The sequence below is a fragment of the Colossoma macropomum genome, unplaced genomic scaffold, assembly GCF_904425465.1.
Source record: "Colossoma macropomum unplaced genomic scaffold, Colossoma_macropomum, whole genome shotgun sequence".
Taxonomy (NCBI): domain Eukaryota; kingdom Metazoa; phylum Chordata; class Actinopteri; order Characiformes; family Serrasalmidae; genus Colossoma; species Colossoma macropomum.
In genome coordinates, this window is record NW_023494789.1 from 52,380,457 (window position 1) to 52,406,390 (window position 25,934).

Below are 25,934 nucleotides of genomic sequence, written 5' to 3' on the forward strand. Positions count from 1 at the left end.
ACAGAGTGACAATTAATATGCTGCCTATATTTTGGAAGTTTGTAATTTAATTTTGCTCTGCTAAAGTCCCCAAGGACTATGAAGAGTGAGGCCGTGTATTTTTGTTCTTGGACGGATATTTGTTTGGCCAGGGTGTGCAGTGTGTTATTCATGCAGACCTGGGGTGGAATGTAAACACCAACCAGGATGAAGAAGAAAATCTCCTGCGGTGAATAAAAGGGTTTCCAGTTCATGAACAGTATCTCTAAGTTTGGAATGCAGTATTTATTCAGCACTGTGACACCTGTACACCAACATTCATTAATGTAGAAGCAATTTCCACCACGCTTTGCTTTCCCTGAAAGCCCTGTTATGCAACCTGCTTGGTGTAGACGAAATCCCAGAAAATGGAATTCACTGTTGGGGATGGAATTCGCTGAGCCAGGTCTCAGTGAAGCAAAGGGCAGCAGAGCATGAAAAGCTCTGCTTCATCCGATTGAGCAGAAGCAGCACATCCATTTAATTGGGCAAGGAGTGGAGTTTCGCCAGATGAATCGTTGGGAGAACAGTTCGAAACACAGTTGGAGCTTCACCTTCACACGGCACGATTCCCCAGTCTGCATCTTTCCCCATCTCCCCCAGAGAGCCGCTGTTCCTCCAACAAAGATCATCTAGAGTGAACTGCTTTATGTTAAACAGTTCATTCCTGGTGTAACTAATCAGGTTTGAGTAACAAGAAACAGAAAATGAACAAAAATAAAGAAAGTACTGGAGATCGCTGTGCTGAGGCTGCCACTTGTGGTGCCATCTTGCTGGATTGTCATTCAAATAGTTTTCTAATGTAACAAAACAAACCACATTATAATATTTATTTTTGGTCATCATGTTTATTGTTTTCCTCTGTTTCTTCTGCAGATATGAAAGTAATGACCCAGACAGGTAATTTTTATGTTTTGATTCTGATTAACAAATGCTTCTTCATATTCTTGCTCCTAAGCTCAGATGTACATCATGAGGTTTTATAGAACTTTTGGATTTTTACATTTTTCATTCCTGCACCGCCATTGGCAGTTTTTAATTCAACCTTGACTTAAATTCAGTTTCAGGAATGATTTTGCGAGTATTTTAATCCAGCTGTACTCACACCTAATTCATAAGGTAATGTTTCAGTGTGAAATGAACTGTTCTAGTGTGACTATGGTTTAACGGTGATAGGCAGAATTAGACACTAGTTTAATTGTTTGGCTAAGTTTTTTAATTTTTTGGCAAATTTAAAGTTATTTCTGAGGATCTATTTGTTGAAGTCTAAAGAGAGAGAGCTCATTTCAGGACATATACTCTACCAGTGAATACGACTAGGCACAATGACTTAATTGGATAATCACCTCTGTTGTTACTGTGACACTTTTAAAACTGTTTCCATGACAGTCTCCAGCAGTGCTGACCCGTGCTACAGCTACACTGTGCTGGATGAACCTTGGAGAGCCACCAACTTCTCCAACACTGCGAATGTGAAGTGTGATCAGTCTGTTTCGTGGGTTGGCTGGTACAGGCTCATGTATAAAGGATACAGCGTCCGGATGCCAGAGTCATGTGTTAATATTAACATGTGTGGCACTCACGCCCCCCTCTGGATCAACGGTGCTCATCCACAGCTGCAGGACGGAGTGGTCACCCGCCAGATCTGCGGTAACTGGGGCAGCAACTGCTGTAACTTCAAATCCAAGCCTATTCGAGTGAAAGCTTGCCCAGGAAATTACTACGTCTATGAGTTCGTCAAACCGTCTGACTGTTCCTTGGCATACTGTGCAGGTAATTATTTAAGAGAATATGTGTGGTGTATTTTTTTTCGACTGTATAAACTGTATATGTACAATCAAATACTTAACATCATTTTTTTATAGAATGTCCTGTACTTCTGTTGTGAGGGTGATCACACTAGTTTACAAGGCAATGTGAGGGAATCTTACTCATAACAAGTGTGGACAATAAAAATGCTCTAAAAATCCCAAATCTACCCAATATCATGTCACACAAACAAAGCTAAGACATGTGGTAGAAAACCAGCATTTTATTGAACAGCTAAAGCTGTAGAAATATGTTACTACAAACTATACAAGACATTGAATTATAAACAGTGACTTAATGTCTGGGTTCATATGTTATAAGTACAACAAAGGCTCTTATTTGCCCGAGTTCAGCAACCAGAACTCAGTCCATGACCCGCTGCACATGCTGTGTAAATACACTTTGCCTTTTATCTTATCTTTTATCTTTTTATTTGGAAATATCAGAAGACTAAAATCAGGCTAAAAATCATCCAGTGTAGACCCAACTTTAATGTTTTATCAAAAATGCAGGAACACAGACAAAATGCTTTTGCAACAATGTTTTAATTTTTTTGTTTTTATTGTGTTGCCTAAAAGATGTTGCAGTAGCAGCAACACCAACACCTACCTACCAATCCTTGACAAGTATGTTATTCTGTTTTTATATTTTAATTCTTAACCTATTTTTAAATTATCTTTCAGTTTTTAGCTATTTTAAATTGCAAAAGAATATCAAGGCATTTTTTTCAACAATTTTTTAATTGTCTTTATTTTGTTTTTGTTTTGCCTAAAAGATGATGGAGTGGTAACACCAACATCTACCTACCAATCGCTGACAAGTATATTCTTCTGTTTTTGATGTCCTAGTTTTTACTCTATTTTTTATTTAGTTTAATGGCAGAGCTTTTAGCAAATATTATATCAAATTAGGCAGGATACACAATGTCCTTTTCAATGATCATTTTTAAATCATGTCTTAGGGGTCCAAGCACCGAAGGTCCCTTTTCTTTTGCTCAGATTCACAAATTATTTTTCTCAGCTAAAACTATTTGTGCAGACCAAACTATAAAGTGCTCAGACATAGAACCTGGTGAATAGATAGTCCTTCCTGCCACTCAGGCACACAAGATCAACCTGACTGGCCTGAAGGAGGCGCTACAATTGTTTTATGTTTTGGCCTTCATCCATTACACAATGAGGCATACAGACATAATTCTGGGTGCCGCTGATTTATTGGCTCATACTAAACCAAAACTCATCAAAAACCCAAAAATGCCCCACCTTTTACCTCTAAAAATAGAGATATTTTGAATTTTTGTAACATCTACTTTTGCAAACTTGTGCTATTTATTTATTTATCACCCAAACCTCATGAAAAATGGTTATGGTGTCAACTTATTTGCAAAATCTTGAACCTCAATAGCTATCCAAACAGTACTGACATTTCTAAACAAGACAGCCACAGACTGATCAATCCATCTTGATCACAGCACTGATGACTAAAGCAGCTGTAACTTGTAAAAGCTTCGTCTGATTCTAATGAAACTTGATTGGGTCTCAAAAGATAAATTTTGTCAATTTTAGCACATGTATATCAACAGAAGGTGCTATTAAAGCTAAGCGGCTGTTTATCATCTGTATATGTGATTAAGCTGAATGTTTGCGGGCTGCATCTTAATTATGACTAGAGATTATCTAATATAAAGGGTGAAGGCAATAATTTGCTGTTTTGGGAAAGTTTAATGCCCGGTTTGGCCTATCAAATCATAACTCATAATCATCTTCAGTTTTTACCAAGTCATTATCACTGCTTTTACAAACTATATGCTTTTAATTCTAAATACACTTACACAAAAATAATTATTCTTTTCATGTAAAGCTATATATAATGTAACAAATGCAATATATTATAATATTTACTGTTTTCTCTGTTTATTCTGCAGGTACAGAAGTAACGACCCAGACCGGTAATTTTGATACTTTGCTTTGTTCACATTATCATTCCTGAACTGCTATTAGCGCAGGTTTTTCCCCCATTCACATTGACTGCAGTTAGATTTTTTTTTTCAAGAATGATTTTGCCAGACTTGTAGTCCAGCTGTCCTCACACCTATTTCACAAGGCAGTGTTTCAGTGTGAAATGAACTGTTCTAGTGTGACTGCAGATTAACAGTAATAGACAGAACTTAGATACTAGTTAAATCAATTGGCTAAGTGATGCTGCACTCTGCTGCCAGTTACTCACTGTTATTTCTAAGGATATATTTAGCCTTTGTAAAATCCACAACATACCACAGCTCTGACGCCTCACAGCAACTGAACTCTGTATCACTGCGCCACGGCACAAAAATCCCTTCTGCTGTTAACAGATTAAACTTTTACTAATGTCGATCACACGGAGCACCGAGTGTACTGATGAAGTAAGAACCTGAGGGGCCGAAACCTTATTTTCTTATTTAGAACTAGGCTGGTCAGCTAACCAACAGGCTAAAAGATAGCAAACACGCTAAACAACTCCAACATTAATATCACAAGCTTGAATTAAAATACTCACGATAAGATTCACTGAAAAACGGCAATATAAAAGTCTAAAGAATGTCACCTGAATGTCTTACGTGCTTCAGATGTCCTTGTTTCAGTCAGAAGTAGCATCAAACCCAGGCTGAATCCCAAACAGCTCCGTACTCCCTTGCTAAATAGCGTGCTGTGTAATGTGAAGTTTAGAAATTCTAGCTTCTGCTGTCAAATAGTGACTGCCTGTCAAGTATGAATGTGGATGAATCCTAAATGGCCAATGTGTAATGATATTTTGCATTGCTGGGGTGCAGGAGTATTTAAATTCCTACATAGTGCACTGTGTAGGGAGCAGGGAGCCGTTTGAGATTCAGCCCCAGTGTAAGAAAAGTGGCGTCGTCAGACTGGCAGAAGACTCGTGGTGGTAATTTGGTGACCAAAAAGTACTTATAAACTGAAAGTATTTGCATTAAACAGTGCTGTGTTACAGATGTTCACTGTTATACGAAAAATGTTCAAAATCATGAAATGTCTGCAGTTTACAGTGATTGGCGACCGAACATTCTTCCCCTCATTCAGCGGTCAATGATTGCTTAAAAATGATACCGCACTCTAAAGGAACTACATTTCTTGGCAGAATACTTGTTTATGTTGATTAACATTAATAACAAATAAGTATCTAAAACATCGTGTATTTAATATATTTTATGTTGGCTGTCATTTTATAAAAACAATAAGCCACTTGAGGCAGTGAGTTTCTGCGATTTTATCATGGGTAAGGGAGTCACTCCACCAGTGGATATGACTAAGCACACTGAATTAGTAAGTCGATCATCTCTGTTGTTTCTGTGACGCTTTTTAAAATGATTTTTATCTCAGTTTCCAGCAGTGCTGACCCGTGCCTTAACTACACTGTGCTGGACGAACCTTGGAGAGCCACCAACTACTCCAACACTGTGAATGCGAAGTGTGATCAGTCTGTTTCGTGGGTTGGCTGGTACAGGCTCATGTATAATGGACAGGACGTCCGGATGCCAGAGTCATGTGTTGATATTTACATGTGTGGCACTCACGCCCCCCTCTGGATCAATGGTGCTCATCCACAGTTGCAGGACGGAGTGGTCACCCGCCAGATCTGCGGTAACTGGAATGGCAACTGCTGTAACTTCAAATCCAATCCTATTCGAGTGAAAGCTTGCCCAGGAAACTACTACGTCTATGAGTTTGTCAGCCCGTCTGACTGTTGGTTGGCATATTGTGCAGGTAATTATTTAAGATAATGTACATAATGAACTTTTTGCAACTGTCTAAACATTTTTAAGCTGAGTGTACACTGTATGACTTTTACAAGCCCAACAGATTCTAAAACTGAGAGAATCACACACTTAACATCACTTTTTCACAGAATGTTTTGTATCTTTGTTGTGATGATGCTCAGTGAACAGTAAGTCAAAGAGAAATTATCACACATCTAACAGGTTTCAGTGTTACAGCATCATCTCATGATAAAAACAAAGCTATAAACTGTACCAGACATGTTTGTGCTCTTAAACGCACACAAAAAATGTACGAAAAAAAAAAATAACTTCATATTTTTTATAAGGGCTCATCAAGAGTAAGATTAGTTATTAAGAACTAGTAAGTTCTACTTTAGCTATGGTTTTGCCATTTCAATAATAAAGAATTTCTAAATAGAGCTAATTTTCTAAAAAAAAAAAAAATGTAATTTAAGCATTTAGTAACAGATATTAATAACTACTGATTAGTAAAGATTTTTGTTTTTTGTAAATAAAAAAAAAATTGTAGCTACTACTCTAATAATCTCAATGCTCTTTTGAATGACTTAAGGCCTGTGTGTGTTAAACATTAATCACTGTGGCAATTCTAAATTAAATTACAAAAACTAAAAACAGTCTCATCTTCTCACAAATGAAACCACTAGTACATAAACTGAGATTCAGAATGAGGAAATGTAACACTTAACCCAGATTGGCTTAAGTGGGCACTATAGCAAACAATGAGATGAAAAATCATTAAATATCCAATTTCCATTATTTTCTATTTCCAACGAATACATTTCAGAACTTTTGTGGTTCAAACATGTTTGCAATAGTAAGTGATGTCAGAAACTGGACTACCTGTTTGGCATTTTTACCTTTTTGTTCAAAATTTGCAGCTTGATATAAGGTCAAAAGCGCTTCCTGGATCGGGCAGCCCATGTAACCCGGCCAGGCTCAGCCCAAATAAACCCCTACAGCATAGACCCCTGCAGCGGAAACTGGCAGGGTCTACATGCGGGAGGTTAAGAGGTACCAACTAGATGTGGGGCTCACCTCCACCCACAGTGTCGGCTCTGGAACCAAACCCTTTGATGGGGTTGGTCCCTCGCCCACTCATGAGTTGCACAAGGTGAGAGGCGCCGGACGGGTGTGGGGATACTCACGAGTCCCCAGCCGGCTGCCATGCAGTTGGAGTTTGTCCCGGTGGACAAGATCGCCTCAATGTGAATTAAAATTTCAGCGAGGAAAACTTAAGCACACACAACAGTTCAGAGTATTCAGCCTTCTTGGAGCAAGTGGGCAGGGTTTTGGAAAGAGCCCCGCCTACAGACTCAACAGTCTTGCTGGGAGACTTCAATGCTTATGTTGTCAATGACTGGGAGACCTGGAGAGGTGTGATTTGGAAGAACGACCTGCCCAATCTAAACTCGAGTGGTGAGTTGTTATTGGACTTCTGTGCTAAACATGAATTATCCATAACAAACACCAAGTTCGAACACAAGGATGTTAATAAGTGTACATGGTACCAGAGCTCCTTGGGTCAAAGGTGAATGATGGACTTTGTTGTCGTTTCATCTGACTTGGGACTGGACACTCAGGTGAAGAAAGGTGCTGAGCTGTCAACTGATCACTATCTGGTGGTGAGTTGGATCAGATGGCAGTGAAGACTGATGGTCAGACCCGGTAGGCCCAAGTGAATAGTGAGGGTGTGCTGGGAACGACTGTCAGAGGCCCCTGTTCAGAATGATTTTAACTCCCACATCCGTGAGAGCTTTTCTCATGTTCCAGAGGAGGTAGGGAAGATGGATGGAATGGACCCTGTTCAAAACCTCCATTGTGGAAGGTGCCAGGCACAGCTGTGGCCAAAAGCTTGTTGGTGCCTGTCAGGGAGGTAACCCAGTAACCCCTGGTGGACACCGGTGGAGAGGGAGACTGTGAAGCTGAAGAAAGAGGCCTTTAGGGACTGGATGGCCCAGAGGACTCCCGACTCCGCAAGTTGGTACTGACAGGCAAAAAGTCGGCAGCGGCAACGGTGGCGGAAGCAAAATCCAGGGCGTGAGAGGAGTTCGGCGAGGCCATGGAAGAAGACTTTCAGTCAATGGACCAGCTTTTCACCATCTCGAAGATTGTTGAGGGGGCATGGGAGTTTGCCAACCCAGTCAACATTATGTGTGGAGACCGGAGTGTGGCATCTCAGCTTTTGGCAGATGATGTTGCCCTTTTGGCTGGATCACTTGGATGCCTCCAGCGCTCACTGGAGCAGCTTGCAGCTGAGTGTGAAGCAGTTGGCATGCGGATCAGCACCTCCAAGTCTGAGTCCATGGTCCTAGCCCAGATGGCATGCCCACTCCAGGAAAGGGGAAAGGACCTGCCCCAGGTGGAGGAGTTTAAGTATCTCGGGGTCTTGTTTACAAGTAATGGGAAGAGGGATCGTGAGATTGGCCGCAGGCTGGGACAGGCGGCAGCAGGAATGCGGTCACTGAACCTGACTGTAGTGGTGAAGAGGGAGCAAAGCAACAAGACAAAGCTGTCTGTTCACTGGTCGATCTACACCTATGGTCATGAACTGCCTGAAAGAATGAGACCGTGAATACAAGCGGTGGAAATGAGCCTTCTTTGCAGGGTGGCGGGCTACCTTCTACTTGATAGGGTGAGGAGCGCGGAGTAGAGCCGCTACCCCTCCGCATTGAGAGTAGCCAGCTGAGGTGGTTCAGGCATCTTATCAGGATGCCCACTGGACACCTCCCAGTGGGGTTTTGCCAAGCACGGCCTACTGGGACGAGACCCCGGGGTATCTCCAAATTGGACTGGGAGCAGCCTGGGGTCCCCCGGAATGAGCTGGATTAAGTTATGGGGGACAGGGTCGTCTGGGATTCTCTGCTCTCCCAACTGCTACCGCGACCCTACCTGGACTAAGTGGTTAATGATGATGAGGATGATGAGGATGATGATGATGATGATGATGATGATATAAGGTCAAAACACCAATATGTACAAAATTTTTAAAATATCCACTGAAGGCCCTTGTTCATTAATCGTGACATATGAAGGACTTCCAATGAAATCTAACCCTCTATCATTTATATCCTGTCTGTGAAAAGACACCAGTCTGGCCCATTAGACCTCACTAAGCCGAACGGTGCTTGGACCCCACATATTACCGCTTCCTTTTTTATCCTAATTCTTTTACACTTATTTTCATGACAGTTTTTAGGAAATGGTGTTAACATGTGTTTAAATCTTAATAACAGATTTATTGACTGTATTTTTCAACATCAGTAGATTAGAAATCTATTTAAAAATGAAAACATAATGTAAGAAAAACACGTTGCATTTTTTTTTCTTAGGCATTGTGTTTATTGTTTTCCTCTGTTTCTTCTGCAGATACAGAAGTAACGACCCAGACTGGTAATTTTTATGTTTTGATTCTGATTAGCAAAATACTTAATATTTGTGCTCCTACACTTAGATGCAGATCATGAGGTGTTGTAGAGTTTTTGCTTTTTCATATTTTTCATTCCTAAACTCCCACTGACACAGGTTTTTTTGTTTTAATTCACGCTTAATTTCAGTTCAATTTTTTTTCAGGACTAATTTCACCAGTCTTTCAGTCCAGCTGTATTCACACCTATTTCACAAGGCAACATGAACTGAAATTTCTTTGCATGACTGCAGTTTAACAGTAGTAGGCAGAACTTAGACACTAGTTTAACTGTTTGGCTGAGTGATGCTGCACTCTGCTACCAGTTACTCATTTTTTGGTAAATCTCACTGTTATTTGAGGATACATTTAAGGTCTACTGAAAGTTAGCCCACTGCAGGATATTCACTCCACCAGTGGATATGACGAAGCACACTGAATGAGTAAGTTGATCATCTCTGTTGTTTCTGTGACTCTTTTAAAATTGTTTTCAGTCTCCAGCAGTGCTGACCCGTGCTACAGCTACACTGTGCTGGACGAACCTTGGAGAGCCACCAACTACTCCAACACTGTAAATGCGAAGTGTGATCAGTCTGTTACGTGGGTTGGCTGGTACAGGCTCATGTATAATGGACAGGACGTCCGGATGCCAGAGTCATGTGTTGATGTTTTCATGTGTGGCACTCACACCCCCCTCTGGATCAATGGCACTCACCCGGAGCTGCAGGACGGAGTGGTCACTCGCCAAATCTGCGGTAACTGGAACAGCAACTGCTGTAACTTCAGATCCAACCCTATTCAAGTCAAAGCTTGCCCAGGAAACTACTACGTCTATAAGTTCGTCAAACCGTCTGACTGTTGGTTGGCATATTGTGCAGGTAAATATTGGAGATCATACATATACCATATGTTTTTTGCAACTAACTACACATTCGTAAACTGGATGTACACTATATGACTTTTACAATCCTAACAGATTTCTAAGCCAAAGAGCATCACACAGTCTTTTTCAGAATATCTTGTATGTCTTGTATCTTGTTTTTATGAGGGCAATCACATTAGATGGTAAGGCAAAGAGACAGAATCACACAAAAGTTTCAGCTACAAACAAGCTCTCAAAACCCCATATCTACCTCATTATCACATTATACAGTGAAAGCCCAACTGGACTAGGTCAGTTTGTGATTTTAGGCACACACAAGAAACATTGCGCATCCTGTGGATGAACATGTGGCTGAGAAAGAAACATTCTTTTCTACAGCAAGAGCTCAAGAAATAACTTACTACAAATTGCAGGTGATGTAAAACTCTAAACACAGTAAATTAACATGTGAATCTGTACATTATAAATGTTATACAGGCTCTTATTTGCCTGTGTTCAGCAACCAGAACTCATCTTTGTGATCCCATCCACATGTGGTGTACATATACTTTGCCTTTTATTTCTTTCCTAGCTCACCGATTGGCTGTTGCCTGAATCACTCATTCAGTAATGTCACTCACAATCTCACACTACAGATCTTGTAATGTGATTACTAAACATCAGACATGTCTGGAAATATCAGAAGGCCTCTAATCACTTGAAATCTCAATCAGGAAAGCTAAAGATTGACTTTAACAAAGGAAAGTGACTTATTTCCTCTCTCACACCACCAGGTCATCAGAAGCGATTCAGAGTGTGGATGATCTGGTGGTGTGAGAGAGGAAATAAGTCACTTTCCTTTGTTAAAGTTTGGCATAATGGTAAAATCTGGTTTCAGGTAAGGCTAGAAATTGTGTAGTCCATGCCCCGCTTTATGCTTTAATCATTAAAATGCAAAATGTTAGACAATGTGCTTTTTAAACAATAATGTTATAATGTTTTATAGAATTTTCTCAAAAACATTCTACAGGGCTGAAACAATAATACCAACCGTGAGCACAATTTGTCCTCATCCACCACATCTGATTGTGAATCTTAAATAAGTTTCCAGGTGAAAAGTTTGTATTTGTACCTTTTCATAACCGAATGTTTTAAAAACAGAACAATGAAACAAAAAGCCTGGAGACGAGACGGGGTGTGTGGAGTCAGTACAGCTTAGAACATATCATTTCAGTGGATTATGGTTCAGTTATGTTCCCTGACTAAAGGTACTGAGATGGACCCTTGAGGGTTCCACCCCAATGACGGTTTACTATGTTTATTTCTGAGAGCGTAAAGAAAATCAACACATAACTGGCCGTGGCAAGTTTCTAAACTTCAGTAAATATGTAATGAATATGTAAGCCACATATCCGATATCTCTGCACACTTTAGACAAGACTGTTCTGCAAATGCATATATACGAGAAAGAGAAGCACATTTTGCAGTTTTCCATGCACACGGCCCATAAACTGCACGTTCAGGCTTGTGAACCAGTTTCATATGTAACATGCAGTAAGCAGCTGTTTATGCCTGAAACTGGATAGAGAACTTGCTGCTTAAAATCCTCTTTAACTAAAATAGCTTTAAATGTCTTCCTCTGTGCATCAAATCATAAGAACATGATAAAGATTTCCATGCCTGCCATGGCAGTATGCCTTAGCTTGGACTGCTCACCGGTTTAGGTTTTAAAGTTTGCTGGCATTGTTTTTCTGCACTTTTGTTGAATGAGTTGTTGTGTAAGTCCCAGCTGTCTCATCATACTTATGTGGGCTTCAGTGATGTGCAAAAAAAGGTTTATTATTGTATTGTAACATTGGATTAGGTAGGATGATGACTGCACTGTTGTCAGCAATAGTCTATAGCCTGATCTCAATGCATTTGTGTGCATTAATGAAGCTTCTCAGAGTCGAAGTGATGATCTAGGATTTCTCTCGTTTACTATGACCTTACTAACAGGAACAGAGCCTTGATCAACACTCCTACTCTGAGAGGCTTCATGAACCTGGTTCATTGTGTATAAAATGCTGGGAACTGTTAAACACACTGCCCTAAAATGTACTCAGGTACTTTTAAATTGTAACCTTAACCCTAGCCTTGCTAACTGCTAACTTTTTTCTCCAGTTTTCTGCTCCAGCCATGGTCAGACCTATTTCACAAACTACATAAACTACTTTATGGTTTGGCTCTGTGACACTGAACACTGCTGCCAGTCCACTTTTTTGATACAACTCTGTTATTTTGGAGGCTTTTTTTTATTGTGGTCTGATGGGGGGCTTTGCTGGGCTTATGCAACACCAGTGACTACGCTCACTGACTTCATAGGTTGATAATGTACATAGTTTCTGTGACATGTCTATGAGTTTGTCAAGCCATCTACCTGTATGGTAATATAATGTGCAAATAATCTTCAAATCCTCTAATGCAGAGGAAACGACTCTGCAGTTCAATGACAATATTTGAATTATTTATTTGTTTTGTCTTGTCTAAAAGATGTTACAACAGCACATGGAGCAACCAACATCCCACCACTGCCAAGTATGTTACTTTAGCTTATCAATTTACAAATTTCATTGTTTTTCATTGTTTTTAGTCAATGGTATTAATGTTTTGTGTACTTTCCAAAGAGCATCTTGTTAAACAAAGAAAGAGACGTTCTTCAGCAAATAACCCTGGACAGACATCCACCAGTGAAGGTTTTTAGAAACAGGTAAGTGACAGTAATCACAGTGACACCATTAATAAGAAGTAATACCTACTGTGGCTGCTCATGTCCAGTATAGTTAACTATTCTAATTACTTTTCATATTATCAAGTTTATTAGTGGCAAGTTTTCTCAATTTAAAATGATAATTCAGCAAAAAGTTATTGAAATGTACAACCCCATTTCCAAAAAACGTTGGGACACTGTGCAAAATGTAAATAAAAACGAAATGCAATGATGTGCAAATCATTTAAACCCTATATTTGATTTAAAAAATAGTACAAAGACAACATATCAAATGTTGAAACTGAGAAATTTTTTTTTTTTGGAAAAATATATGCCCATTTTGAATTTGATGCCAACAACACATTCCACAAAAGTTTGGACAGGGGCAACAAAAGGCTGGTAAAGTTGTGAAATGCTAAAAAAAAACAAACACATGGTTGTTAATTGACAACAGGTCAGTAACATGATTGGGTATAAAAGAGCATCTCAGAGAGGCGGAGTCTTTCAGAAGTAAAGATGAGGAGGGGTTCACCACTCTGTGAAAGACTGCACCATCAAATAGAGCAACAATTCAAGAATAACGTTTCTCAACATTAAATAGCAAAGAACTTCTGCTTTTCATCATCTTTGGTACATAATATCATTAAAAGATTCAGAGAATCTGGAGAAATCTCTGTATGTGAGGGACAAGGCCAAAAAACAGTATTTGCTGGCTGTGATCTTTGGGCCCTCAGACAGCACTGCATTAAAAACAGACATGAGTCAGTAGAGGAAATCACTTCGGAAAACAGTTCATCACCGCATCCACAAATGCAAGTTAAAACTCTAAAACGTAAAGAACAAGAAACCATATATACCATATGTAAACAGGATCCAGAAACTGCCGCCAGTGATAACATTTTGTGCATTATGAAATGAAAAATATGATAAAGAAGACCCTGAACTGTTGAGCAGATGAAATCCTGAATCAAACAATAATGGGAAAATATTTCATGTTCAAAACTAAAGCAGTGTCTCCACAGTTCCCAAATGCTTACAGAGTGTTGTTAAAAGAAGAGGTGATGAAACACAGTGAACATGCCCCCATCCAAACTTTTTTGGAACATGTTGTTGGCATCTTATTCAAAATGGGCAAATATTTTTCAAAAAACTATAAAAATTCTCAGTTTCAACATTTCATATGTTGTCTTTGTACTATTTTCAATAAAATATAGGATTTAAACAATTTGCACATCATTGCATTTTGTTTTCATTTACATTTTGCAAAGCGTCCCAACTTTTTTGGAAATGGGGTTGTACGTTTCAATAAATTTTTACTGAATTATCAATTTAAATTGATAATTTTCGTAATTTCATTTTTTTCATAATTTGAATGATACTCAAGGTATCCACAGGATAATGAAATATACACTGACAGATGAAACTGCACAGAAAGGTATACTTCACACTTTAGACTCTGCCCACTAAAGAAGAGGGAGATTATTCCACTGTTAGAAGTCCACTTTCTTGCTAGTTATTAAAGGCGGACTGTGCGGTTTGTAAGGATTCAATATTAAGAGGAAAACCTTTTTGTAAATTTAGCCTATACTCAGAAAAAAAGATCAGATTTAACTGTTGAGGCAGAAGTCAAACGATGACTTAACTACAGTAAAAGATCATCAGCATCATTACTACATTACAATGAAGAGCGCTAGGTCTTTGTGAAGATGACATAAGGAGAACAGATAAGCGTTCCAATGCCAAAGCAAACAGCAAAGGTGATAGAGGGCACCCTTGCCAAACGCCCCAATACAAGGCATACTAAGGAGAGAAGACTGAATCAGTACAAACAGGCTAGTGTGGGTGTAGGAAGCACCTTTATTCATGAAATTAGATTATAGTTTTACAGTAATATATTTTGGGGTCTGGAAGGTTTGTTATTGTTCAGTTAAGTATGATTGTTCTGCCTTGTTTTAAAACACAGATTACTTAATTAGTTGATACTGACATTCCTAATGAAGATCTAACCTGTTGGTTTGTGTTTTTATATTACAGCTTAAAGAAGAACTGGTTAGAAAAGGCCTCCCTAGCAACAATACATCTGAATAAAATCTGAAAATGGAATGATGTGAATTAAGCCAAACAGGAACCTGAAATCTGTTAAATCTCTTAGAGCTCTTTCTGATCATTGTATTGAACAGATTTAAATGTAGGTTAATCATGTGCTTGGAAATTATGTTAAAGTTTATACAATGCCATAGAGTGTTACTGCTAAAATGCCTTTCTGTTATGTGTGTTACACTGGTATTAGCATAGCATAACAGTATTGCATTCTCACGTTTCTGCTGTAATACTGTACTTTAGTGTAGTCAAAAACTTAAAAATACATATACAAATATAAATATATAAACTCCATAACCAGAGAATTCGGCTAAGAAAGTATAAACATATCCTAATGGTTAAGGCCGGATGGCCCTATTTATCCTTTAAATAACGCAGTAAATATATATTTTTTATTCTTGTTCTTATGTTGTTTGGTCAGTAATGGGTTTTTGTGTTCTGTCAGAATCTGCACATTTTGTTCTGCAATGAAATAATTTTCTTAATCTTCAAATAAATCACATTTGAGTTGTATATGCACTTCTGCACTGTCTCTTTGCATATTTATCTGTAATGGGAACCATTTTGTGAATGTAGAAGTTAAAACATACAACTTGGTTGGGAGCCCCAAGGTGACACAGATGGCTTTAGACTTCAGGTGCATATTTTATAAAAGATTTGATGCACATTTCCAACCTGATGTACGAACATTTGACAATTAGTCCCTGCAACTATTAGTTAGGAGGAATCATGAGTGGGGGCATCCACAGAGGACATGGTGTGTGTGTGTGTGGGTATGTTGTTATTTACATGCCACAAAATAAGAACTACATATTATTCAGTACAGAATCAAAAGGAGAGATACATTTACAGTAAGTCACGTCTAACCTTTTATGAAAATCTCCAGCTTTATCTTCCCACAACAATCCTATAACGCAGACAATGCAAAGTGATGCATGCAGAAGAGAAACACTGACAGTCTCAGCTCTCTTTCCATTGGAAATCAGGTGAAACAGCCTCAAAATTCTGTTCTTTATTACTAGATTATCAGTTTTGTGACCAAATTAAAGAGGATGCTATACTTCAGCCACAACTTTTACTGAACTGTGCTTATTATGTACTTTTATGTGACAAAGATGAAGCTTCAACTCAAACACCATCACCATTTCCAGAAAATTATTATTATTATTATTATTATTATTATTATTATTATTATTATTATTGTGTTGTTGTTGCAAGCAATTTGTCTAAATAAAAAAGATAAAACATAGAAAGAAATACTCCACACCAACCCACACTCTCCTACACTCCCAACCAGGTTTAGTTGTTTACAGCGGTTATTTTCCACATGGTTACCAAAATAAAAGGATTCTGCTACAGACAAAGACACATCCCACAGGTAGAGCTCCATCACTCCCGAGAACACAGTTCCACTGCTCCACAGCCCAATGCTGGGCTCTAGCCCAAACTTGGCATTGGACATGGAGACCTTAGGATCATGTGCAGCTGCTTCATTCTGTTGGTCAGTGCTTTTCTATGGAGATTATACAATCTGTGTACAAATATGATTAAGTTTTTTCAGCATTTTTGTCCTGCAAATATACCTTAAGCTCACTGGACTCATTCTTAGACAAACTGATGCATTTCTGAACAACATCTGTGGTCTGTCAATAAGCTAGACAACAAGTTTGTTGTCTGAAAGTATCTTGAACTTGTTTCCAGTGGCCTCTTTCATGGATGAGCTGTTCTGAGACCAGAGCAGGTGCAGTCTGGGGGTTTTGTGTATGTAAATGCTCATATACCTGTACACAAACATTTACAAATGTGTACAAAGCATGTTCAAGCATGAAGCATGTGATGCATCTGAATGTGTTCCGTGTTGTGCTTAGAGGAGTCACTGACGAAGCAGTGTTTCAGGGAAAGGAGAGGGAATGTAATGAAGGCTCCGCTCAGTTTATGCTGAGCTACGTTTACTAGTAATATCTACTATTGATAATTAATTTACAGGTACAATTTACAGTTCCATTTTGTCTGAGGAGAAAAGACCTTGTGTAGAAGGAGACGAGTCCTAATCAGCATCCAATGCGTTGATTTTTCAGTAATAAAACATGTTGCTGTATTATTGTGTAACACCAGTGCTGTCACCTAAAAAGTTAAGCCTAATTATTATTTTCATTATTTTCGAAGTCTGTTTGGTTGAATATCAAAATGAATCAGAATGCACATCCCTAATATCACTAATATAACTGGTCACTGTCCAGACAGAACTACGTATCCACGTTTTCTTTCTGTTTTATTGCCTTATTTTAAAGCCTCAGCTGCCCTTTGCATTGTGTGAAAATTTCATGGACCAGTACTAAAAATGGCATAAGATAAAATGAAAAACATTACACAAAAAGTATTTCTTAGAGCTGCACATAACGTTTACTTGCTCAGAAAAACAGTAATATTAGAATAAATACAAATTATATTAATATAATAAACAGTGTTTTCATGAATGTGAAGGTGCTTTTTAAACTCATTTTCACAGCACACACACGACGTTCTTCAAGGGTCCTATAGTAAAGACAATGGTTCAATGTAGAAGCATGAACACTCAAAGAACTATCTGCAGGCTTAAATGGTTCTCTGCATGGTGAAATGGTTCTTCAGGCTGATGGAGAATGTGTTACAATGGGTTCTATATGGCACCAAAAAGGGTTCTGCTGTTGTTACAATGTCAAGAAGCTTGTAATGATAGAAGAACCATTTCTGGTGCTATATAGACCCACAAACAACACATTCTCCGTTTATCACCATGCAAAGCACCAGTTAAGCATGCAAATGGTTCTTTGTGTGTTCATTGGTCTATACACAACCACAGTCTTTCATAAGGAACCCTTGAAAAAAACTTCTTTGAGAGTGTAGCCATAAAATGCAATTTCAGAATGTTTGAGGTTCCACTACTCAGTCTTCAATTGGAATATTTATGAGATTTTTTTAAATATTTAACTTAAATTTTAATAACATTTTGAATTAACTGTATTGTGGCATCAGACATGAGAAATTTAGGGGGTGTGGCCATGAAAAGTGACTCTCAGAGTGCGCCACACTCCCAGGTAAGGAGGACACTCATTGTTGCAGTTGCTGCTGATGTTGCTGTTATTAGTGTACTTGTGTTGCTTGTAGTAAACTGTGTCTGAGGAGGGCTTTAAAGTTAACTAAAGTGTCTACCCTCCTAAACTGTCGGGTCCTGCTGCTTTACCTCCTTCCCTGTGTTTTGTTTGGGTTAATATTGGACTGGGCATCTGTTGCTGCCTGTTTAAGTGCCTGTTAAAATAAAAGGGCATTTGCCTGAACAAGCAATGTTTTATTTGTCCTGTTCTTCGCTGACGCTACACTATGCCTGCATGATCTACTATTATATATTATACATTATATCGAGAAAAATGATCTAGAACTGACTGACTCTACAGGAGATGCAGGTACATAATGTTCCTGTATCACTTCAAAGGGTTCTGTATTTCCTGTGGAACTAATCCAGACGAGAGAGCAGTTTAGAGGACAGGAACTGTTTGTAGAAGATATTTACATCAAGCTGTTCTATTGGAGGGTGAAGCACAGACAGCTCAGAGGTGATGAAGGTTCTGGGAGGAGTGAAGATCAGCAGGAGAATAAAAACACCACCAAACCCCCCACAGCGTTTCACACGGAGACGAGCGCTTCACTTCTTCAGACTCGCTCTGTCCTACTAAACTGGTACGGCTTCAGACTTACATCAAATAATGATTAACCGACTTTACTTCTTTTATTAACAAGGAATGTACAGTCTTACAGTGCAGGGCTGAAAATAATCCTATTTGGGTAGCAGGATGTGTTTATTTAATAACAGCAAGTTTTATTCTACACTACAGTTTAAAAACTTGAAATAATTAGTCATATTATTAATTGTTGTTATTTAATAATAACCAATAATGAGTAAATTAAAATATTGTAAATGATTTAAGATGTTTGTATTCAATATTTCAACAGCATGAATTTATTCATTGTTGAATTATACACTGTAAGTATGGATCTGTAGTAATTTCTTGATAAGTTAAGCCTGAGATTTGATCACCATGTTTGAAATATGATGGATTCTGGATATTAGTGTTATTAGATTTTTATTCTTGATGTTCTGCTCATCATTCTGGACTTAATATGAATTGATACATACAAAGTTGTAGTTTAGCAGCATCACTGAAGAAACAAGACAAGAAACTATTTTTATTTATTGAACTCAAATAATTTAAATGAACCACCATTTTATTTAAAGTATTTATTTCAGTTTAATAGAACTATTAACTTGTTACCACATGAAGTAAATTTTTAAGTTACTATTTTTTACAGTGTAATATAATCATTTTATATACTGACCTGCAAAAAATGGATTTATTTATCTGAACAGTGATTCCAAACTTCTGACCTGTAAACGTGTTCTCTAGCTAATTAGAATTCTGATTTTATTTATTTATTTAATTTTTACTATTGTGATGTTTTACCTGGAACAATGGATCAACTTCAGTTAAACAGGTGTGAAAAGATTTGCCAGTCAAATTTGTCAGGTGCTCAAAGTGTCACTTGTAAACAAATTCTAAGTAGGATTTACACACTTCAAATCACAGGATTAAAAATATTAAAATATTTCAGGACTATTACTGTTACTATCACGACAATAATTTTCTTTAGAATCATTTTAAGGGGAGTCCCAGGGATTTTCCCCCCAATAACCATTCAATTCCTACATAACTCAGTGTGTGAGGTGTAAACAGAGAGATTCAGAGTGGTTTGGTGTGAAATGGTTCAGATGTCTTTACAGTGGTGGTGATGGGAACCAGGGGTCGCCATGACTACAACACAAATATAGACATTTTATTTACTATCCAGAACCACCAGTGAACCTACACGAGTCTTCTGAGTTTATATGGAATGTTGATGATGGAAAACAGTGGAAAATCTGAAATAATAAGTTTTCTTTGGGACTATTTTGCCTCACAGCGCCCTGAATGTATCCCTCCACCATATATGGAGTTTAAGTTCTCAAAACAAGTCAAGTCAGCTTTATTGTCAATACTACAGTATGTACAGGGCATACAAAGTATTGAAATTGCGTTACTCTCAGACCCCATGGTGTAGTGATAACATTAAATAGATGGTAAACAGGAAATGTGTGAATTTAAATAGACACAAAAAAACACAACACTTAATCGTAAAAAAATAAACACTAATAGTAGAAAAATAGAATAATAAAAATATATATAAATATAAGAAGGTCCTGAAATTAACACTAAAGTGACATAAGGCACATACAGATACAGTTCTACACTCAAAACTATCAGACAGTGTCTCAGTCATCAGGCAGTGAATTCATAACCATTTCATGTAGGAACTTTCTGTGAGGGAGCTTTTAGAGGTGGACGTCTGGTTCCTATCACCAACACTGTGAACAGTTCGGACTCAGTAAGTTTATCTAGAAACCAAACCGCTCTGAACGACTCTGTTTACATCTGAACTATTTCATTATGCAGATATTTTGCAAATTTGGTGGGATTGCACTTTGGGTAATATATAGTTCCTTATGTTTACATATATTCATTATGTTTAGTTAACTGATTTGATAGTTGGTATTTGTTTCCAGCTCAATAGATCATTCAGATATGGAGCTACACAACAAAGTAATACATTAACATATCAATAACTCATCACTGCAACCTGATACATGAACTTTTCTGAAGGAAATTCCGTAGATTTCCTGATCAGGAACCATGCCAGCTCATCAGCGCGGGTCGCTCTTAATCAGCATCTTTATCTTGATGTGTAAGTGCTTCTATTCTAATAGAATAAACATGAGTTTCTTTTACTAAACTTTGATGGTTCTTTAGTAAAGACACGGGGCCTCATTCTCCAGTATCTCCCTGAGTTTGTTCTCAAGTGTGTTCTTGAGAAAAGTCCTAAGAAAAAGTCTGATTCATGATGTGTGTAGATTCTGTTCTTACCTAAGAACAAAGCCCACATAAGAGAACACTGGTGAGTCAGAATTTTGAAAAGGGTTCTATATAGCACCAAAAAGTGTTCTGCTATTGTTAAGATGTCAATGTTGTAACAATAGCAGAACCCCCTTTTTGGTGCTGTAACCATATACAACACACTCTCCATCAGTCTGAAGAACAATTTCACCATGCAGAGAACCAGTTAAGCATGCGCATGATTCTTTGAGCATTCATGACTTTATATAGAACCGTTTTGTTACTAAAGAACCTTTTAAGAACCATATTTTTTAAAAAGTGTAGACCATGATAACAAAAATGTTTGGGCTACTTTCAGGATATATAAATGCAAATGTACCAGGAAACACTCTCAAAGAGAATGTCTCACTAATATAAATGAATACAAAATTATTACACTATAATAATAATAATAATAATATTATTATTATTATTGTTATTAAATAATATTATTGCACAAATCTTATGGTTATCATGAGAAGAAGAAAAGAATGAGAAAAAAATAATTATACTAGATTAAATAGTCATTTTAAGAAGGTTATAATGAGGTTTAGATTAGTGGTTTCAGACATCCCATATGACAGTTTTCTCTTTTTGTTTCTTCTGCAGGTGGAGAAGTGAAGACCCTCACTGGTAATTTTCACACTTTGTTTCTGATTAAAAAGTGTTTATTTTTCTTTTTGTTTACCTTTTTTAAATTATTATTTTACTCTTCAACCTCAACATTCACAGAAAGTACAGCAGAGCCTGTAAATACAGTATGGGATCACATCTGTTTACAATATGGATTATGATCATTGTGAAGACTTTACTGTAGCGATATTTAAAGTGTTTTATTGAAGTACTGAAAAGTAGCAGGTTATTTGTTTATCAGTATTAAGTCATATGATAAATACTTTAATTCTCCTTAGAACACCCAGCATATCTTGCTGTGGAGCCAAATACTGTCATTACTCTCAATACTCTGATCTGCTCTAAAGACTCACTGTTACTCATATTAGGACTTATTATTCAATAACTACTATGAATTACATAGTAATTCAGTAATGATGTTAACCAGTCAGCACTCAGTAGCAGTGATGTTAACCAATCAGCACTCAGTAGCAGTGATGTTAACCAATCAGCACTCATTCCATTCATTTCAATTAATTTTGCAATACATTGTTGTAATTTTCAAAATTCAAGGAAACTCTTGCATGAAAGACTATAAACATTTTAACTGTTCAGCTTTCAGGCCCATTCATTCAGGGCTCACTCACACACGCCATCTAGTGTTTTACTGCCATGTTCTTGGTATAGCAGGAGAAAAACAGAATGGCTCTCTTAAACAGGATCTATTTAAGCCCACTGAGTTCATACACTGATCATCTGTATTGTTTGTGTGACTGTTTTCTTTACTGTTTCCTTTTCAGTCTCCAGCAGTGCTGACCCGTGCTACAGCTACACTGTGCTGGACGAACCTTGGAGAGCCACCAACTACTCTGACTCTGTAAATAAGAAGTGTGATCAGTCTGTTTCGTGGGCTGGCTGGTACAGGCTCATGTATAACGGACAGGACGTCCGGATGCCAGAGTCATGTGTTAATATTAGCATGTGTAGTACTGACGCCCCCCTCTGGATCAATGGTGTTCATCCACAGCTGCGGGACGGAGTGGTCACCCGCCAAATCTGCGGTAACTGGGCCGGAGACTGCTGTAACTTTAAATCGAATCCTATTCGAGTGAAAGCTTGCCCAGGAAACTACTACGTCTATGAGTTTGTCAGCCCGTCTGCCTGTTGGTTGACATATTGTGCTGGTAATTATATATACAGAACATTTTTTTGGCTAACTGTATAAACACACACACACACACACACACACACGCACACACACACACACACTTACACACACTTAGACCTTGGTTTTTGGAACACCTGCAGCAAGCACCACAAAGTCTTCAGGATGTCACACTGGCAATGTCAAATCAGCACGTTCATTCAAAACATAAAATACAGTCAGATAATAGTTTAAAACTTCAACTGCAAACTGGGTGAAGGGTTGGACAGTGTCTACCTTCAAACTCCAAATATTGATGTGTATGATAATAACGGCACACAAAAAATGCATAAAGCGGTCTTAGATTGCTTATGAAATCTTATCATTTTGAAAATAAAAAAAAAAGAAATACAGCATTTAGTTCACTTACATGACCACCAAATAACTGAATACAGTGCATCACTCAATGTGTGTCAAAACGTCTATCTAACAACAACAGCTAAACTGTTAAACAGTGCTGCTAACTAGGAGAGAGGAGCTGTTTAGCATCAGTTTAGCTAGCATGACTCAAATCAGTGAAGTCAAGTGGGAGAGACAATGCAACACCACAGTACAGGACTGATTCCTACTAACTGACAAGTGTAGATAATAAAAGCTAATGTCTGAGAGCGACTGATGTTGGAGTGACAGCTGAAATCTAACCTGTTTCGCTGTGTTTGGATCTGTAGCATGTTAGCTAACGTTAAGCTAATGCGTTTAGTTAACTCATATCATTTTTAAATACCATTATAATTTTAACCTCTGTGGGAAACCTTATCACCATGATCCTACTCAATGCTAATTGGGAGCATGGTGGTGTACAGAGCTTTAGAAACACCTAGAACCAAAAACTGAGCTTGCTGGGGGGGGGATGCCCCCAACCCTCCACCTAGCTAGCATTCATTGTAGATAACATTAATTCCATCCATCCAATGTTAGCTAAGTAACTAGCTAGATTAGTTAAATTACTCAAATGAAACTAACTAGCCGGCATCATGACAGCCCACTTGGACACAGCTGATGTCTGAGGATAAATGGCATTGAACTAATCGGTCCACTAGTAAAATTCTACCTACCTGTATCACCCTTCGGCGGATTCAGCTGCCTGTCTGGTTCTTGTCATAAATCACATAACCACCAAGATAATGGTGATGTCCACCAACTTTTACTATATATACCTTGGAAAAAAATACAGAGGTCCATGTCTCAGTGACCTCAATGGTGGGTTTGGCCATGATCAGGAGTGTCTTTTTTACAATGAAAACATTTTTTAAGAATAGCTTCACATTTTACATTTACATAATATTTAAATTCTACCGTTGTGTATTTGGTTTTGTTGTCACTGTCGCTCACTCACGTCGCCTGCTGTTAGGACAAGCAGCTTTTGAAACTCTTTAAACATTCAAATGCAAAATTATTCACTGTGTTTTTCAATTGTATTTTTTATTGTTTTGCCTAAAAGATGTTACAACAGCAAAACCAGCGTTCTACCCTGAGATAAGTATGCTACCCTGATTTTGGTCTCCTTACTCAAGGCAGTTACCTTAAATTTAAGATTTTTTACATTTTAATGACAGTGGTTTTAGTAAATGATAACATTTCCCCACCTTTCCAAAGAGCACCTTGCTGGACTAAGAATGAGACTGTCCTCAGCAGAGGACTTCAAACAGTCGTCCACCAGTGAGATTTTTTTGAACCAGGTAAGTTACATTAACTATACATCATAATTAACCATCATGCTGCAGTTATGTTATCTTTTAGATCATCTTTCATATTATCAAGTTCAAAGATGTCAAAATGAATCTGTATAAATTAAAGTAATAATTAAATAAGTAATTATTATTAATTAAATAATTAGATAAATAATAAATAAAATACAATTTATATTCAAGATGAATCGACAATAATAATTAGGGTATATGTAATGAAGAGAGGAAACCCACACCAGCAGGATGTCATAAATGCATTTATGTTTGCTGTTACAAATTGTGTGTATATGAAAGGTATATGAAGCTAACGATGTTGTTTATCTAGTTCTGGGCTGACCAGCTCTGCAGACAGCTAACAGGCTAACTGGCTAGTAGTAATCATAGTTGGCCTTCAAGCTGAAATATTTACTGATAGGTTCACTGTAAAACAGCTGCACACAAAGCAAAATGTTACTTAAATGTTTGTTACTTAAAGGTTTCATCATCATCAAAATTCTCAATCATCATTTTTTATGCTTGAGCTGCCAGAAGTTGTACCAATCCTAGAAGGCCAATGTACACCATTTGTTTTATCATATATTGTTTTATCATATATTTTTATGTGTATCATATTTTTGCATATTTTAAACCCTTCAAAAAGCTACACAGCTGCATTTTTTTCTATAAGTTCACAGATTACTAAAGTAACTTTAAATAATTGATAGATATTGCAATTACTCAAAAACAATCCATATTGATAGCCCTACACTTTTAAAATGACGTTTTTGTTCAGGGGTTCTTTAGTAAAGACAGTGATTGTACATAGAACCATAAACGCTCAAAGAACCATTTGCATTCTTAAATGGTTCGTTGCATGGAGACTGATGGAGAATGTGCTGTGTTAGATTCTATATAGCACCAAAAAGGGTTATTCTATTGGTATAAGTCATTATATCAACCGCAAAACCCTTTTTGGTGCTACATAGAACCATTTTCAAAAGGGGTGTATACAGAACCATATACAACACATTTCACCATACAAAGAACCATTTAAGCATGAAAATTCTTTGAGTGTTCATGGTTGTATATGGAACCAAATGTCTTTACTAAAGAACCCTCGAAGAACCATTTTTATCAAGTTCTAACTTTTTTTTTTTGGCAGCTTAAAGAAGAACTGGTCAGAAAAGGCCTCCCTACCAACATCACTCTACACCTGAAGAGCATCTCAAAACAGAAGAACATAAAACCAGCCACACTGGAACCTGGAACCTGTTAGAGCTCTTAGCCCTCATTACTGATCCGTGTATTGATCGACATTCAATCGTAGGTTAAAGGTTTAAAATGAGTAATAAAATTGCTGAGCATTATAATTTTAAATAAAAGCTGAATTAAAATGAAAAGTTTTTAGATATTTACTAAAAGTTCGTACTGAACTTAAGTTCTTGTGAGGTATGCAGGTGCATTAAGACTATTAAGAGCTTTTAAGTATTTAAAAAAGCTTTAAAATCTATCCTAAAAGACACAAGCAGCCAGTGTAGCTCTTTCTAAACGGAGGCTGATGTGCACATTTTGAATGAGTTGTGGAGGATGTATTGTTTTCTGATGAAGCTCAGTAATTATAAAATCATTATAGCTCATTATAAAATCAATTCCACTCAAAAAAAGAATTTACTCAACTTAAAATTATAAGGCAATACTTTTTTTTTTAAAGTTAA

At 37.6% G+C, this 25,934-nt stretch overlaps 1 protein-coding gene across 2 annotated transcripts in view; it reads left to right on the forward strand.

Annotated features, from left to right (window-relative positions):
- The window catches only part of LOC118808720, a 51,878-nt gene extending 26,440 nt beyond the window's left edge, over positions 1 to 25,438 (forward strand). The window contains exons 10-20 of one of the 2 annotated variants that reach the window (XM_036571606.1): positions 895 to 918; positions 1,408 to 1,791; positions 2,406 to 2,453; positions 2,603 to 2,647; positions 3,752 to 3,775; positions 5,202 to 5,585; positions 8,987 to 9,010; positions 9,518 to 9,901; positions 12,418 to 12,462; positions 12,552 to 12,634; positions 25,382 to 25,438. In XM_036571606.1, coding sequence (XP_036427499.1) covers positions 895 to 918; positions 1,408 to 1,791; positions 2,406 to 2,453; positions 2,603 to 2,647; positions 3,752 to 3,775; positions 5,202 to 5,585; positions 8,987 to 9,010; positions 9,518 to 9,901; positions 12,418 to 12,462; positions 12,552 to 12,628 — 1,439 coding nt within the window. In that variant the 3' untranslated portion in view covers positions 12,629 to 12,634; positions 25,382 to 25,438. Of the gene's footprint in view, positions 1 to 894; positions 919 to 1,407; positions 1,792 to 2,405; positions 2,454 to 2,602; positions 2,648 to 3,751; positions 3,776 to 5,201; positions 5,586 to 8,986; positions 9,011 to 9,517; positions 9,902 to 12,417; positions 12,463 to 12,551; positions 12,635 to 14,668; positions 15,254 to 25,381 lie in introns of those variants that run through there. The other variant, XM_036571605.1, reaches the window with a different exon arrangement.
- The last annotated feature ends 496 nt before the right edge of the window (positions 25,439 to 25,934 follow it).